The 16,382-nt window shown below is 48.1% G+C and overlaps 1 protein-coding gene across 5 annotated transcripts in view; it reads left to right on the top strand.

Moving 5' to 3' along the window:
* The window catches only part of LOC105468702 (ClpB family mitochondrial disaggregase), a 148,439-nt gene that overhangs the window by 117,649 nt on the left and 14,408 nt on the right, over nucleotides 1–16,382 (top strand). For all 5 annotated transcript variants that reach the window (XM_011718943.3, XM_011718940.2, XM_011718939.3 and 2 more), the window contains 2 exons: nucleotides 7,091–7,205; nucleotides 15,520–15,597. In XM_011718943.3, the coding sequence (XP_011717245.2) occupies nucleotides 7,091–7,205; nucleotides 15,520–15,597 (193 nt within the window). The remainder of the gene's footprint in view (nucleotides 1–7,090; nucleotides 7,206–15,519; nucleotides 15,598–16,382) is intronic.

Below are 16,382 nucleotides of genomic sequence, written 5' to 3'. Positions count from 1 at the left end.
TAACTTTTAAAAGCTTTTTATTGAAATATACTTGTATAAGATACACATATCAGGAATGTACAGCTCACTTTATTTTCACAAATAAGACATACCTTATCGAGAAATAGACTGTTAGAAGTACCCCAAAAGCCTGCCTCAGACTCCCTTCCTGACTCATCCCCCAAGGGTAGGCATTATCCTGATATTTTTAACTTTTATTTTTGCATAATTTTAGAGATAGTACAATTAATTCCTATAAATCCTTCACTTAGATTCCCAACTGTTAACATCTTATCATACTTGCTTTATTTTTATGTACATAACTAATACTTATAAGGATATATATATAATTTTTTTCTGAATGATTTAAGTTTACACATGATGTCCCTTTACCCCTAAATATTTGTATGCATCTCCTAAAAAAACGAGGACATTTTCTTATAGAACCTCAGTATAATCATCAAAATCAGGGCATTAATATTGATATTAACTAATCTACAGATGTTATTCCGATCTCACAAGTTGTCCTAATAATTCTCCTTACAAGAAAAGATGGTTTCAAAATCCAAGTTGCATTCAGTTGTCATGTCTCTTTAACCTTCTTTAATCTGGAATGATCCAAACGTTATGATGTGGAAATCAAAAAGAAAAATAAAACATAATAACCTGGAATGGTTCCTCAGTCTTTCCTTGACTTTTATGACCTTGACTTTTTTTTTTTTTTTTTTTTTTTTTTGAGATGGAGTCTCACCCTGTCACCAAGCTGGAGTGCGGTGGTGTGATCTCAGTTCACTGCAACGTCCGCCTCCTGGGTTCAAGAAATTCTCCTGCCTCAGCCTCCAGAGTAGCTGGGAGTACAGGCGCCCACTACCACGCCTAGCTAATTTTTGTATTTTTAGTAAAGACAAGGTTTCACCATGTTGGCCAGAATGGTCTTGATCTCTTGACCTCGTGATCTGCCCACCTCGGTCTCCCAAAGTGCTGGGATTACTGGTGTGAGCCACTGCGCCCAGCTGACCTTGACATTTTAACAAGTGCAGGTCTGTTATTTTGTAGAATGTCCCTCAATTTGGGTTTATCTGCTGTTTCATTGTGATTAAACTCAAGATTATGCATTTCTGGCAAGAACACCCTGTGGGGTTTATTTTCAATAAATGTATCAAGTTGCCCTTTACTAGAAGCATTAATACTTCTAACAGATAGAAAATTTCTGTTTTAAGTCTCATCTTCCTAAACAGACTGAACTCCCTGAAGGCAAGTCTCTCCTTATCTCCAGGTGGATGGTGCAGGCTTTGGAATCAGACTGCAAGGGTTAGTGTTCTGTCTCTACACTTGCTGCCAGTGGAACCTTGCTTGAATTTACCTCATCTCTGTGTAATGGGGATGATGATACTCTGAACTTAATAGGGCTATGAGGATTAAAACAGCCAGTCCCAATGTGAATGCTAAAATTAATGAGTTGAAGTTTGAGGAGTAACAGGATATTTACACAGTGTCAAAGTCTCTCCCCACAAGATACTTTTTAATTACAAAGGGAAAAATAACAGTGAAGAAACCTGGCAGCTGCCACCTTAACCTAGTGATCGAAGTTAAGACTACCAGTTATGAGATAAATCAACATCACATCCCTTTGATATGATGCCTGTAGTAGCCTGTATTTGTAGAGCCCTTACCAAGCTCCTCCCATCCTTCTTTCTCCTCTCCTCCAAATAGAATATATACATATCAAGTATTTTTCTTCTCTAGTTTACTCCACTGGCTAGCCTTTCACAAGGCTGGGCACATAGCTCATGTCTTTAAAAGTCAATCATTGCTAGGCATGGTGGCTCACGCCTGTAATCCCAACACTTTGGGAGGCCAAGACGGGTGGATCACCTGAGGTCAGGAGTTCCACCTGAGATGAGCACAAACTCATTTTCTCACTTTAGCCACTCTTCGCCCTTCTTAACCTTCTCTCATCAGTCTTGTCTCTGATCCACCTAGCTATTTGCAGAGGAGTGACATGATCAGATTTACATGTTTAAAATATTGGCTTTAGCAGCAAAAGGAGGATGGACTGGAAAAGAGGAGAATGGAATCTGGGATGCCGAGCTAGTGATTACCAAATGTGAAGGGGCTGACACCTGCTTTGTGTTCAGCCTTCCTCTACAGGGATGTGTACTTTGGGGACTTGTTTAAGAGACTTTCAAATTCCTTGGGTGCCTCTCTCATCTCCCAGTCTTGTGTTCCCATGTGCTCTACATCCCCTAGACTTCTTTGTTGGCACTCCTGGGCTCCTGTTTTATCATTCCCCTCCTCCAGGCTTTCTCCATCATCATCCCTGCCCCGACCATCTCATCTGTTATCCCCTCATTCCCTTTGTTGACCTCCCTTCCCAGGCCTCTATGTCATACCATTTCAGGGCATGGTAGAAGCCCCGACTATGATGTGAGTTACCATCTGAGTCAGGGACTCAGGAGCATGGGGCATACCTGAGTTTATTTATGAGTAGCAGGTGGACTGTATAGACCTGACCTCCCCTTGAGAGGCAAACTGCAGCTTGGCCTCTCTTCTTTTCCCCCTCCATACCTACCTTCCCATTCTTGCCCAGGGTTTTGTTCTGCCTACCCCCCACCCCTACCACAGCTGCCCCCTCAGTGAACACACTGCCAGGTTCACTGTCAGACCTCTGCCCTGAGGGATGCCCAACAGTTGGGACGCCTGCCATATCCCTTCTGTAACCCTCCCCCGCAGAGCCACTCAGCCCAGCCACCTACCTCTAAGCAGAGCGAGCCCAGCTAGGCTTCGCCTCGGCCTCCCAGCCCTTTCCTGTAAATGCACTCACAGCCAGGAGGGGTGCCATATTAAATCAAGACTGATGGAAACCAGTGACTGCGATTATCCAGCCAAGATGCAGCATGGGAAGCTGGTTGCTGATGGCTCCAGGTGAGGGCTTCTGAGGCTAATTGTGTGTGGCTTTTATTAAGAAGATGCTCTCTCTCCCACTCCTGCTCTCCTGGGTGGCTCCTTTACAGTACCTCTCTCAGCTCAGTGCCCTCTGCTTCTGCAGGCTGAATTCCTGCCTTCTCTTCTCCTCTAGTGGATCCCTATCAGAGCAGAGCCTTGAACTCGGTTTTGTAGCCTTCCTCCCCATCTCCCCAAAGACAGGAACAATAGTAGCCTGTATTTATAGAGCCCTTACCAAGCTCCTCCCATCCTTCTTTCTCCTCTCCTTCAAATAGAATATATACATATCAAATATTTTTCCTTCTCTAGTTTACTCCACTGGCTAGCCTTTCATAAGGCTGGGCACATGGCTCATGTCTTTAAAAGTCAATCATTGCTGGGTGCGGTGGCTCACGCCTGTAATCTCAGCACTTTGGGAGGCCAAGATGGGTGGATCACCTGAGGTCAGGAGTTCAAGACCAGCCTGGCCAACATGGGGAAAACCAATCTCTACTAAAAATATAAAAACTAGCCGGGCATGGTGGCGGGCGCCTATAATCCCAGCTACTTGGGAGGCTGAGGCAGGAGAATTGCTTGAACCCGGGAGACGGAGGTTGCAGTGAGCCAACACAGTGCCACTGTACTCCAGCCTTGGCGACAGAGTGAGACTCTGTCTCAAAATATATATATATATGAAAAGTCAATCATTCATTTCATATGTTTTTTAGCACAAACTCTATGTTAAGCATTGGTAAAAGAACATGAAGCAGTAATCTTCTGCCTGCCTGGCTTAATCTCAGTGTCCTTTACATTTTTATCAAGAAGTCTGATCCACTTTCCGAGGTTTTTCTGAATTGGCGTAGATATTTGGGACACCAGGCTGGGGAGAATCAGAATGTGCTGAGATTTAGGCCATGGTTTGAATCTTTCCCAAGACCATCTAGAAACCTCCTGGAAAACTAACCAGTTCACGGTATAACTTTCCCCACCCCACCTGTCACCTCCACAGAAGTCAAGAGTCATTTCCTTTGCCCAAGAAATAAACAGGAATACCACACAACCTAAAACCATGACACTGAAGAAGAGTCACAGGAAGTAGAAGTGTTTCCCCACAGAAGACTTAGGGAGGCCACACTGGTCATACCCAAATCAACAAAGTGGAAAGAAAAGTTATGTTAGACTTTGCCTATGGCAAAGGGAAAAGATACGTTCTGTGAGGCCCCACAGACCAATGGGTGGAAAGTACCCAGAGGTGGAATTCTCTATCATGTAAGGAAAGCTGACAGCAAAGATGAGCCGCCTCAGGCAGTGGAGGCACCTCTAGAGCCGGGTGAGTGTTGAGACTGCACGCTGCAGACCTAGGGTTCCTAGAGATGGAGCCTTGAGAGCTGCCTCTGGGGCAGTGGTAGCAACCAAGTGGACTTGGCTTCTGGCTTCTGCTTGAGCCAGAGTAACTCTTCCTTTCATCTGTGGAATTCCACCTACAATTATATTAGTTAAAGGATTCCAGTACCAAAAACAAAAAAGGCACTAGATTAGACAGTCTGTTATCAAAATGCAGTGAAGGAGAAGAGGAGTCACATTTATCAAAGGCTTAATAAGGGTTAGGTAGAAGGTAGCCATTTTGGTCACTCAGACTACCTCTTAATGCTATGTGCCAGAGACTCTGCTAAGAACTTATATATTAATGCATTATGTCATTTAATCCTCACCTTGTGGCATTCCACAAGGATCCTACAAGCTAAAACTATCAATACTATCCTGTGTTTTAATGAGGAAAACTAAGATTCTGGGAGCTTAACTTCCCCAAGGTCAGCTAGCTAGGAAGCAGATGAAGTTGAGGGGTGAACTCAGGTCTGTCTGGAGCAAAGTGTGCTTTTCTGCACAACTTGCCTCACTGTGAGCCAAAAGAAGAGCCAAACCTCAGATGGAGACAGCTGAAATAATTAAAGCAGACGCTGTGTGTAAGGTGCTGAGTACAGTGCCTGGCATACAGCAGCCATTCTGCAAACGGTAGTCACCTTTATCCAGTTAGCAACACAAATTGACGCCTGCTGTGAGCCAGGCCCTTTGCTAGGCGCTGGAACTATAGAGATGAATAAACATAGTCTTGTAACCAGTGACCTCATGGTCCAGGAAGGAGAGACAAACAGGAAGTTATTTCAGTGCACCAGAGGTCCCAGGGCCTGGGGTAGGCACAAAGCCTTACAACAGACTCCCTAGACGGTACCACCTTGGAGGTTGGTGGGAAGAGAGAAGACCTTTGTAGTGGGGTAATAGTGTCAGCGAAGGCCCAGAGGCAGGCATACTCTGGGACTCATCACTGAAGGGAAGTGAGGAAACTGACCCAACAAACCCTTGCAAGCCAGCTTCTGTCCCTTCAGGCTCTTTCCATGGTCTGCCTGACTGCAAGTCAGCACTGTCCCAGCCAGTATGTATGCATCTCACCATCAGAGCCTCCAGCCCAGTGGACCTAGTGCTGAATGGGGCTGGGTGGGCAGGGAGGAGGAAAAAGCAGATCTATGGCTGAAGTCGGCAGAGCCAAGTGATGTATGTGGCGCCTGAGGGAGCTGCACAGTGACACTCTGGATTCCAGTCGGCACGTGTCACTCCGCTGGGATTGGCGCCGAATTACTGCTCCGTATGAAACCCCAGGACTGATGGGAGCTTTCAGTTATAGACTGATAGCAACAGCCAAAATTGGATTGTTTGCTATTTATTTTTTTTAACTTCTGTCAAGGTCACTACTGTAACAGGAAAACACTGCCCAAGCAGTAGGTATTTTTTATCCTCTCTGCCTGCAAGAGCAATCTGCAACCACAACTTTTGTGACAGGGCCTGACTTTGACAGCTGTCTTTCCAGGAAGATGTTAGTGTTACAGGCTTGGGGAAAAGGAGCCTCCTGAAGACCTGGTCATTCCTTTCCGGTTCAAGATCTGCTTCCTTCCCCTCCAGCTCCCAACCTCCACAAATACTCTACCATCAGGACCCTGCCCTCACTCCTCCCTGCCTGTCCTCCAGACAGTCCCACGGCTCCCTCCTGGCCCAGTCCTCCTCCAGCTTCTTCAAGCCTCCTGTTCCCCAGAAAGCCCCCCAATAGATGTTCCACACTTATGTGTCCTTCCTTTCTCTACTCCTGCACCACTCCATCTAGCTGTTAATTCTCTCCTCTTTGTATCTGTCATTTTTGCAGACACTCACCAGATGCCCCACTATTGCCAGGACGCATGCTAGAAATAGCAGTGAGTCAAACATAGGGCCTGTCCTCGGGGAGCTCATAGTTGATTTAGGGGACAGACTTACAGACATTCACCAAACTTGTTTTCAGGTAGGTTTTTGTGTTTTTTAGTGAAAGATGCAGTGCTGGAGATTCATGCTTTGCACCCTTGAGGAAGATGGTTGGGAAGTATTTTTGTGCAGGCCATGCCTCATCTCCTGACTTTGAGATGCCTGAGGGCAAGCCCGGGTCTCCTCTTCTGCACGGGTAACCAAGCTTAGCCTTCTCCTGCTGCCTTTTGTGAAGTGGATGAAGCTCAGGGCCAGACATGGCAGACCTTCAGCATCAACTGGAACCTCCCAGGGGACAGGGCATAGTCCTGCTTCTTCCCCTGCCCCACCCTTTCATCATGGCCATGCACAAGGCTGGGCATGCAGCAATTGCTGAATAATTATGTTTAATAGAAATACAGCATCATTGAAATGGGGGGTATTCATAGCTCTCTTTTGAACATCAAAACGTTTTTCAAGAGGAAAGAGGAATTTATACTTATTAAGCTCTTATTCCATGCCAAGCGTGATGCTAGGCCTGTTACATACATCGTCATATTCATATTTAATCCCCAGTTTGCTAATGAGAAAACTGAGGTGAAACAACTTGCTCCAGGTGATAAGCACATCTTGTCAGTGATAAAGCTGGGATTGGACCCAGGTCTTCTGTCAGACTCCAGAGCCAGGGTAATCTGCTAGCAGTACTTACTCTACCAGCAGAGTGAGCTGAGAGCCCTGAGTGGCAGCCACCTGAGTGGAAAGTAGAAAGGGCTGGACCAGCCTCCAGTGACCATGAACCAAAGCTATGAAGCAGGACCGCTGGAGACCCAGACCTGGTTTTCCCCGAGTTGGGGGATAGAATGAAGCTATGGTGCTATGGTTCCAGCAGCCCTCAACCATTTGCCCTCTCTCCACACAGTACCAAGAGAAGCAGCGGAAGCGTGAGGCCGAGGAGCGGCGCCGCTTCCCCCTGGAGCAGCGGCTGAAGGAGCATATCATTGGCCAGGAGAGCGCCATCGCCACAGTGGGTGCTGGTGAGTATGTGGGATGCCAGAAAGGACAGAGTGGTTCATGCTCTGCTGCAGTGAGGTGTACATCCTGTCATCACCAAACTGGATAGGCACTGTTAATAATATTAAAAGTTAGCATTTGTTGAGGACTATCTATATGCCAGACATTGTTTTAAGTTCTCTGCGTGTCATGTGTCATTTAATTCTTATAGCAATCCTCCGAGGTTGGTGCCGCTCAATTCCATTTTACTGATGAGGAAGCTGAGATACAAAATACCTAAATCACTTGCTCCAGGCTGCTTTCCTATGCATAGAATTTAACTCTGACCGTCATCTGGTCCGCTACCCTCAACCCCATTTTTCAAGTGGGAGAATTGAGACCCAGAGAGGGATAGGAGCTTGTCTGTCACTAACAATGTAGCAGCTGAGCCAGAACTTATGTCCCCATCTGACAACCTGGGACTCTTCTATCACTTCCGGATAATTTGTCAACAGCTGGCCTAAATTTATAGAAAATATCCTGAACAACTTTTGAGTGTCTTCTCCACCACTGAAGCTCTTATTTCCATACTTTGATCCTTGGGAGGCAGACTGCCCTCTGGTGTAACCCCTAATGTAATGGCCCTCCAGCCTGTGCAGACCCCACGAGCAGATAATTAAGGTTCTGCTGAACACAGTGGCCTCATCTTTGTTCTCCAACTCTGAAGCACCACTCCTTGGGCTTGATTTCAGATAGATGAGGCAAGGGAAGAGGAACCCCAGGCCAGGCCAAGACAAAGGTGTATCCCCCAACACAGTGGTTCTCAAAGCATTGTCTCTGGACCAGCAGCATCACTATCATCTGGGAACCTGTTAAAACTCAGATCTCAGGCTGATTGCACACCTGTGGAATAAAAATTTCTGGGATCTGTATGTTAACAGGCTCTTCAGGTGATTCTGACACTCAGCTGAAGTTTAAAATACCACTGCCCCAGGAAGTCCCTAGCTGGTCGTGTGGTATGCCTGGATTGTGGGGTTGGTGCTTTTTAACCTCCATTTGTAAGGAAGTTACTGTATCCACCTTGCTGAGAAGCCCTGCAGCTGGGGATCACAATGATAATGTTCAGAGCCATGTTCAGTCCTTGTGACCAGCTCCCAGAGGCTTCTAAACCCAAGCATGAGGGAATAAGGCAGCCTGGCGGTTGCAGCTGCTAGCCCAGCTGAAGCATGAAGCATTCTCTGGGTCAGAACTTATGGTAGGCAAGCAGCACCCAACACCTCGAGACCTCAAACTGAAGCAGGTCCAGGAGAGGGAGGCAGATCTAGAGGCTAGGCCAGGCCTCCCTGAGTTCTCCAAGCTAGCGTCACTTGTGTGGTAGGGACTGGCTGGATGGAGCCTGGCACCCCATGGGTACCATGAGGATGGGCAGCCAGAGAAGTGCCGCAGAATGAATTGATTTGATAAATGGCCATTTATTACCCTCACGAATTGGCTGAAACCAATTTTGGTCACATCAACCCCTGGTAAGTGCTGGGATATTGATTTGTGCAAAGTAATACAGTGAATTTATCAGTGTGATCCCCAGCTGCAGGGCCTCTAGCAAGGCTGGTGCACAGTTACCACCTTACAAATGGAGGAGATAAAGCGTCAGCCCCACAGCTCAGGCCCCCATGGCCTGTCTGGTCTAGGGCCACTGGAACCAAACCAGGACAACCTGCAAGCCAGAGCCTTGGCATTGAAAGTGAGGCTTTTCTTCCAGAATCCAGAGCTGCTCTCGATCCTGAGGACGGGAGGCTGCCTGCCCTGTTGGGCAGACCTCCTGGGAGCTCAGCACCTCCACGCCCCACCATGCTCCTCAGAAAAGCAACCAGCTCTCTATTCAGCACATTCAGAACCAGACTCCCTCCCCTCCCCAGCCTGCCCATCTCCTGTGTTCTGATCTGTGTAGAGACCACCATTCACTGATCTCTTAAATAGAAACTCAGATGCTTCCTTGGCCCCTCCCTTCCCCTCACCCCTTACAACCCATGAAGGATCAAACACCGGGCCTTGCCACTCTCTTCCTAATATCACTGCCCTAACTCAGGGTGTCCGTGTCTCCCATCTGAACCAGGCAGCTCCTTCACTGGTGTCCCTGCCTCCCTTCCTTCCCCTAGAATCAGTTCTCCTCACCAGCTGGAGTAATCTTTGCAAAACACGTATCTTAACAGTGCCACTCCCGTTTAAAACCTTTGCATGTTCCTTGCTGCCCTAACCTGGCATGCAGGCCTGCTCCTGCTGCTCCCTGCTTTGTGCTGCATGCACCAGCCACAACAGCCTGCCTCTGCCTCCCTGCACATACTCTTGATTTCCTGCCTGCATTTGTCTGCCACCCTCTCTGCCTGCAATCCTTCCCTTCTGGCCCTTCCCCCACCCCACCCCAGCCCATTGCTCACACACTGGCTGGTTTTTACTTAGCCAGACTCAGTTCAGGAGCAACTGACTGCAGGCTCCTTGAGGGGAGATAACATGACTTAATCATTTTTGTACTCCCAATTCCTGACACAGCACCCTGCTCAAAGTAGATGCTTAGCGCAGCTTGTCAAATTAAAGAGTTTGGCCTGGCCCCTTGTCCATCTCTAGGGAATAGCCCCATAGGCCAGGCCCTCCTGGGCTCTAGGATGTGCCCTGAAGTAAAACAGGGAAGCTGCAGCACCTGCTCTCTGGTAGCCCACAGCATACTAGGAATACAACTATAGAATAGCTCATTACAGCCATACTCTTTGACCTTTGACCCCTGGGGTGGGCAGGCCATTCCCCAGACCTGCTCTAAGAAGCCTCTCCTGGGCACAGGTCAGCCTGCCCATACCCGGCAGCTTTCTCAGAGCTCCTTCTGACCAGGAACCTGTCCCCAGCTTCTGTCCACCTGGTCCCAGTTGACCCTCTGAAGCCACATACTCCCCTGGGGAAGCTCTGCCACCTCACGTGTTTGGCTCTGCCCGAGTATGGCACACATTTCTTGTTACAGAAGGATTGCGTATGGCCACCAGGGCACACCACCAGATCTCATGCTTCACTTCCCTCTTTGACCAGCCCAAAAACGTAATCTTCCCAAGCTTTGTACCTTTCTGGACCCTCCCTTTGAATCCTCATCTGAGAAATACATCCATGTCATCCCTGGGTTGTGGAGTTGTAGTGATTAACTTACAAAACTGCTTGCAGTTCCACCCCACATTATGTTACTTCTGAAGTCACTTGCTGTGCTTTCTCGTTGCCTGGACTGCCCTGCCCTTCCACATTGCCTGCTGAGACATTCAAGACCTAGGCCCTTTATTGTATATTTAAAACAACTGAAAGAGTGTAATTGGAATGTTTGTAACACAAAGAAATAATAGGCACCTGTCCAGTACTTACCATGTTCCTCGAACCTACAAGCAGTCGTCAGGAAATTGCTGATAAACATTTTTATGACTCAACCATGAGAGTCCCTCTGAAGGACTGGTTCCCCTAGGAGATGCCACAGATGTGACAAGCTTGTTCCAGATTAGGTTATAAAAAACCTCCCACACTATATCCCTGGCACCTATCAAGAAAGGTGAGTCAGCCCACCCAGACTGCCCTAGAACCCTAAGCTGGACAGAAACAAAGGCCTGGGGTGGAAGGAGGAGGCCGCTTTTGCCTTTTTGGTTTTGCACACACTGTGGCCTTCTTCCTGGAATGTCCCATCGTACCTGCAACTGGCTGGCAATCTCCCTCTCACCCTTCAAGCATAAATGTCAGGCTGGCACAAATGGCTCTTCCCATACTTCCCTCTGTGCACCTATCCTGTTTGGAGCCCACAGTTTTCATAGCAGCCTTTACCTCTATGGCACACACCTTGTTTGAGGCCCCTTTATGGGTGCCCCTGCACCTAGTACAGAACTTTTTTGCTAAACAAATGCATAAGGCTTCCTGGAGAGGGATTTAGAAGGAAGTGGAAGCCTTCTTCACCCAAGAATGGTAGTAGCCACCTGGGGCACTAAGAGACTCAAGTCTAGGCCTTACTCTTCTCCTCTTCTCTGTAAAATGAGAGTTGAAGTTCCTGTTCTTTCCCATTTGCGATTCGAGAAAGACTAATAATTCATTTAGTTAGCGAGTATTAAACCAGTGTTGGGCTAGTCTCAAGGGTCCTCAGAAAATAGGACACCCAGGACACCCAGCACCTGCTCCCATGGAATACAGTCAGATTGGGGGCACACCCTCTCCCCCAGATTCAAGGCCACAGGTAAATGAAACACCTTACACTGCCTGTCTCTGAGCCTCAGTGTACTGTGTAAAATGGAGATAACACCTACTTATCAGATTATTAGGAGGATGAAAGAGTTACTGTAAAATACAAAAGCTAATGGTAACTGCCATTGCTGCTGCTATGACTACCATTATTTTTACTCTTATTGGTATCCCACTCCTTGCCACTTACAAATTGCTTTCATCACCATTAACTTGTTTGATCTGCATGTGGGGCTGACACAGCATATGTGACTGTTCCCATTTTATAGAGGAAGAAACTGAGGCTTTAAAGGAATAAGTGTTTTATTCAAAGTCAGTCAGCTGGTAAGTGACAGAGGCGGGACTCCATGCTGGATCCTGTAACTCCTGCCCTCTCCACTATACCACCCTGTAGATGAATGCATGCCAGAGAATACAGACCTGCAAGTTAATGGCTAGATGTGGTGTGGTGGAGTGAATCAAAAAGGGCTGCTTTAGGTGAGTTTTCAGATGTTCCAGTAGTGACAAGCATGGTCAGGAGAAAGCAGAACACAAGCCAGGTGGGCACTGGTACTACGTGCTAGGAGGCAGAACAGCCTAGCTGGAGCTCGTGGCGATGGGACTGGGCAGGCAAGGGAGCCAGGCTGCCTGTGTAGAGGGCCCTGACATCATCTCTAGCCCAAGAGCAGTGACCAGGAGAGGGTCAGGGGACAGGGGCTCCTGAGGCCATGTGCTGAATGGCTGAGCAGGCCAGATTAGAAGACTACAGAGAACGTTTTCCAGGGACTCAGGGTACGAGGAGGTACTGTGGCAGCGGAGAGCCAGAGGAGGAGAGCTCACCTTCCTCCAAGCTCCTGTAGTAAAGCGCAGGCTCAGGCTCAGCCAGAGCTGAGGGTAAAGCCCAGGGTCTTTGTTTCTTCCCCCTGTAAACTTAAGCAGGTTACCTAACTTGTGTGCGTGTTTCCTCACCTATAAAATGGAAATCAAGTCCCCTGCTCTGCTTACCTCACAAGGCTGAAATGAAATTATGTCTACAGAAGTTCTTTATAGACAATGAAGTGTTACAGAGTCGGTTGTAAATACATTTGCTGGCCACAATTTAAGCAACAACACCTATGGCCACATCCCACATGGGCCCATCCAGGTCTCTGTCCCAGCCTCTACTCTGGCCTGACGGGATCCTCAAGGCCCATAGCCTTGGTTCTCAGCCACCCTGCCAACTACACACACTGGGGCCCGCCTTCTCCAGTCCTTCCTAGCCACCACCGTTTCTCATTCTGTCGGACTCCATCTGCTTGGCTGTTTTTCTCTTCAGATATTATTAGAAATATCCAGAGTTGTAATTGTTTAATGGTTGGCATTTCGCCTGCTTCACAGGGGACGCACATCAAGCCCACCCCAGACTCATGCCCTAGGTCGGGCAGAATTGACCAGGGACAGCTGTGCAGTGAAGTCTGCCTGGCATTATAAAGAGCTCTCTCCCAGGTGCATTCTTAGAAAAGAAGGGGGGAATAGTGGCCCCAGGCATAATTCAATTCCTCATTCTCCATGGTGTTTTTGTACTGCACAGCTCAGCAGTGTGCAGCTCTCTGCGGGCTGGGATGCTACCTTAAAAGAAAAGTCAGGATCAGAACCCCAGGTACATGATACCCTGGGGAACCCACGTAGGGGGATGCCTGGGTATATCTGCTTCCCCAAATACCCCGTGAAGCTTGAACTCAGTTCATACTCAACTTGTTTCCAGCCTAGACTCTTAATTTAGTCAACTTTTAGAAGAATGTGGCTCCTTTCAGGTCACCGCTCTTATCCCTGCCCTAACACACATACACACATGTCCATACTTAGTATTCACAAGTCTAGCCTTTGCCATTTTAATATCTACACTTCCTCAGATACCCACACTCTCAACTCCCTGTTTCTGTAGGATACCAGCGACTCCCCACTTAGCCAAGCTTGCACTTTTCTCTCTTCATCCCCAGCATTCAGGTACCTATGAGGTCTGTGGGTTCCTCTTATAGCCAACCTTTCCAGAGATCCTGGGCCAGTTAGTTGGATTCTTACCCAGGAGAGAGGTTGTACTGAGCTTTTTCTTTTTTTTTTTTTTTTTTTTGAGACGGAGTCTCGCTCTGTCGCCCAGGCTGGAGTGCAGTGGCGCGATCTCGGCTCACTGCAAGCTCCGCCTCCCGGGTTCACGCCATTCTCCTGCCTCAGCCTCCCGAGTAGCTGGGACTACAGGCGCCCACAACCGCGCCCGGCTAATTTTTTGTATTTTTAGTAGAGACGGGGTTTCACCGTGGTCTCAATCTCCTGACCTTGTGATCCGCCCGCCTCGGCCTCCCAAAGCGCTGGGATTACAGGCGTGAGCCACCGCGCCCGGCATACTGAGCTTTTTCTTAGGCCTCTTTCAAGATTCTCAGGGAGCATTTTCTGGGCAGGCAGAAGTGGCTAGTCTGATGTCCGTGAATTTGCACAGCTTCCATCTGTTTCTGCTGAGGCCAGAAGTAGAGAGAAAGTCATATTTTAGGTAGGAACATTAGAGATCGAGATGAGAAAGACCACTGGCTTGAGTGGAACTCCTAAAACAGTATTCCAGATCTTCACAGTCTGATCCCACCCCAACACTCCTCATGATCATTCCTGTCTCTCCACCTCTGACATACTGGCCACCTTTGCCTCTTCAAATCCTGCCCATCCTCCATGATCCGTCACCAGTCCTGCCTCTTCCAAAGAACCTTCCCAGACCTCTGCAGTCCCTTCTTTGAAACCCAGCCACACAGTATAGTGGTTAGGATCTTGGCAACTCAAGACTGGCAGACACATCCCAAACACTGTCAAATCTTTCTCGATTGACTGGTGTTCCAGGCCTTGTTCTCTGACATCTATTCCTTGGCTAATTTTCCCTTGACACCCTGGGGACCAGATCAGACATGCTGTTCCATTTGCAGACTGACCTTGACATTACACAGTGCTCTGTCTCTTTCCTGCTCCTGACTGCCATGTTTCCATTAGTGCAACCAAAATTCATACTTTTTTGAGCAGCCATATGTTACTTTAAAAAAAAAAAAAAAAAAAGAAAACAGGTTTAGAGAGAGAAGCAACTCTGCCATCTTCTAGTTGTGTGACTTGGGCAAGCCTCTATCTGTTGCCTCAGTTTCGTGTTCAGTATAATGGAGTTGAGAATACTACTTTCCTCTCCGGGTATTTGTGTGGGTCTTGAATAGATACATTATTGGTGAATTTTCCCATTGTGCTTAGCATACAGCATGTTCAGTGCATGATTCTTCTTGCAGTTCTGCCTCACTCCACCCCCACTCATATACTTGAGCAATGTTTCTGAGCCTGATTCTCCTACTCCATAATTAAGCGCTTAGTTTTCTCAGATTGAATGCATAGCCCTTGATTACATACTCCCTCTTGAAGAGGAGGTCAGGTCTTACTCTAGCAGAGTTGAGCCTCCAAGGAACCTGGTATCTATCTGTCCCACTCCCCATGCTCCCCACTCCCTCCGCCACTGGAGGCTATGGTTAGCATCTCTGGTAACCAGGTGGCTTATCCCTTCCATGCCCCGAGCTCCACATTGCCTTTGATTGGCTTCCAGAAAATGCATTTGGCTGTGTTTCCACTTTCTGACCCAGACAGTGGACCAGACCTTAGTTTCCCCAGATAGGAAAGGGTCCAGGGCTCACATCCCACATCTCCAAGGGCCTGCCGTGGGCTTCTGCCTCTTGCATTTGCATAGGAGGCGGCCCATAGTCCCACTAGCGATGAGTAGATGAGTAACCAGTGAGAGCTGAAGTTCCTCTCAAATTCTCTTTCACCAGTCCCCTACCCCCTTCACCTCCATTCACCATCCACCCGCCTTTCAGTTTCCCTAGCAACACTGAGTGCTCATCCTGGAAAACTTTATCCGAAATCTGCTCTGGGCAGGTTTCCAAATCCATGCTAACCTGATTAGGTGTCTCTAGGGGCCTCGCCAGCTAATCAGATTAGGCAGCACTAATGGTAGTGAGGACTTTGAGTGGGCGCAGAGCAGTAAAACATATTGTATACTTAGTGATAATTATCCTGCCTTTTGTGTCATTGATTTATCTGCCTCCCTCCCCGTCCCCCGTCTTGTGTGTTTGGCCATAGCGATCCGGAGGAAGGAGAATGGCTGGTACGACGAAGAACACCCTCTGGTCTTCCTCTTCTTGGGATCATCTGGAATAGGTAATTGGGAGCAGATCATCTAGTGGGGACGGAGAGCTAGGGTAGTGCCCGGCACAAGCCTGATAGCCCCAGCTGCTGCGGGCCAGGGTCAGCAGGTCCACCTCTAGGTCAATTTCCATCTCTGAAAACAACGGCCTCCAGAAAACAGAGCCACCAAGAAAGAGGACTCTGTTACCATCTGTCATGTTATGAAGAGCTGGAATTGTGCCCCTCCCTCTGGAAGTTGTGGTGCTAAGACTGATTCACCTGGAGGACCAGGCCCTTCAGGACCCATTAACCCTGGTCCAGCCACTCTGCATCCGCAGAGCTTCCCCTTTGGGAATAGTTGAACCACCTCCTTTGCCCAGCACACCAACCATGTTCAGTGCAGCCTAGCTGTAAATGCTAAAGAAGGCCCCTAATGACCACCGCAGTGCCAGATGCATAGCAAAATTGGTTGCAGTAAGATGGGTTGAGTATTTTTCTAGCCAGTTGGGCTGGATTATCTGAAGCATTCTTACCCACTCATTCTCTGCCCTGACAGAACCCCCCCATTCCTTCACTACCACCTCCCACCATGGTCCTGATGGGAAATTTCATGGGTTAGTTTCCTTCTCTTCCCCTCCCAACATCTTCATGGGCCTCTCCCTCAGATGTAGGCCCCCAAAAGGATACCACCACCTGACCATGATGCTCCAGAACTTGACTTTTATACTAGTCAGAGACTTCCAAAGGTTACCATCCACCAAGTGGCCCTTCAGAGCCCCCACTTCAGTACTGTCGTTCCTTCTCTGTGTTACAAAGAA

The sequence above is a fragment of the Macaca nemestrina genome, chromosome 12, assembly GCF_043159975.1.
Source record: "Macaca nemestrina isolate mMacNem1 chromosome 12, mMacNem.hap1, whole genome shotgun sequence".
NCBI classification, from domain to species: Eukaryota; Metazoa; Chordata; class Mammalia; order Primates; family Cercopithecidae; genus Macaca; species Macaca nemestrina.
The sequence above is the reverse complement of the archived record's forward strand: the minus strand, read 5'-3'. Positions and strand labels throughout refer to the sequence as shown.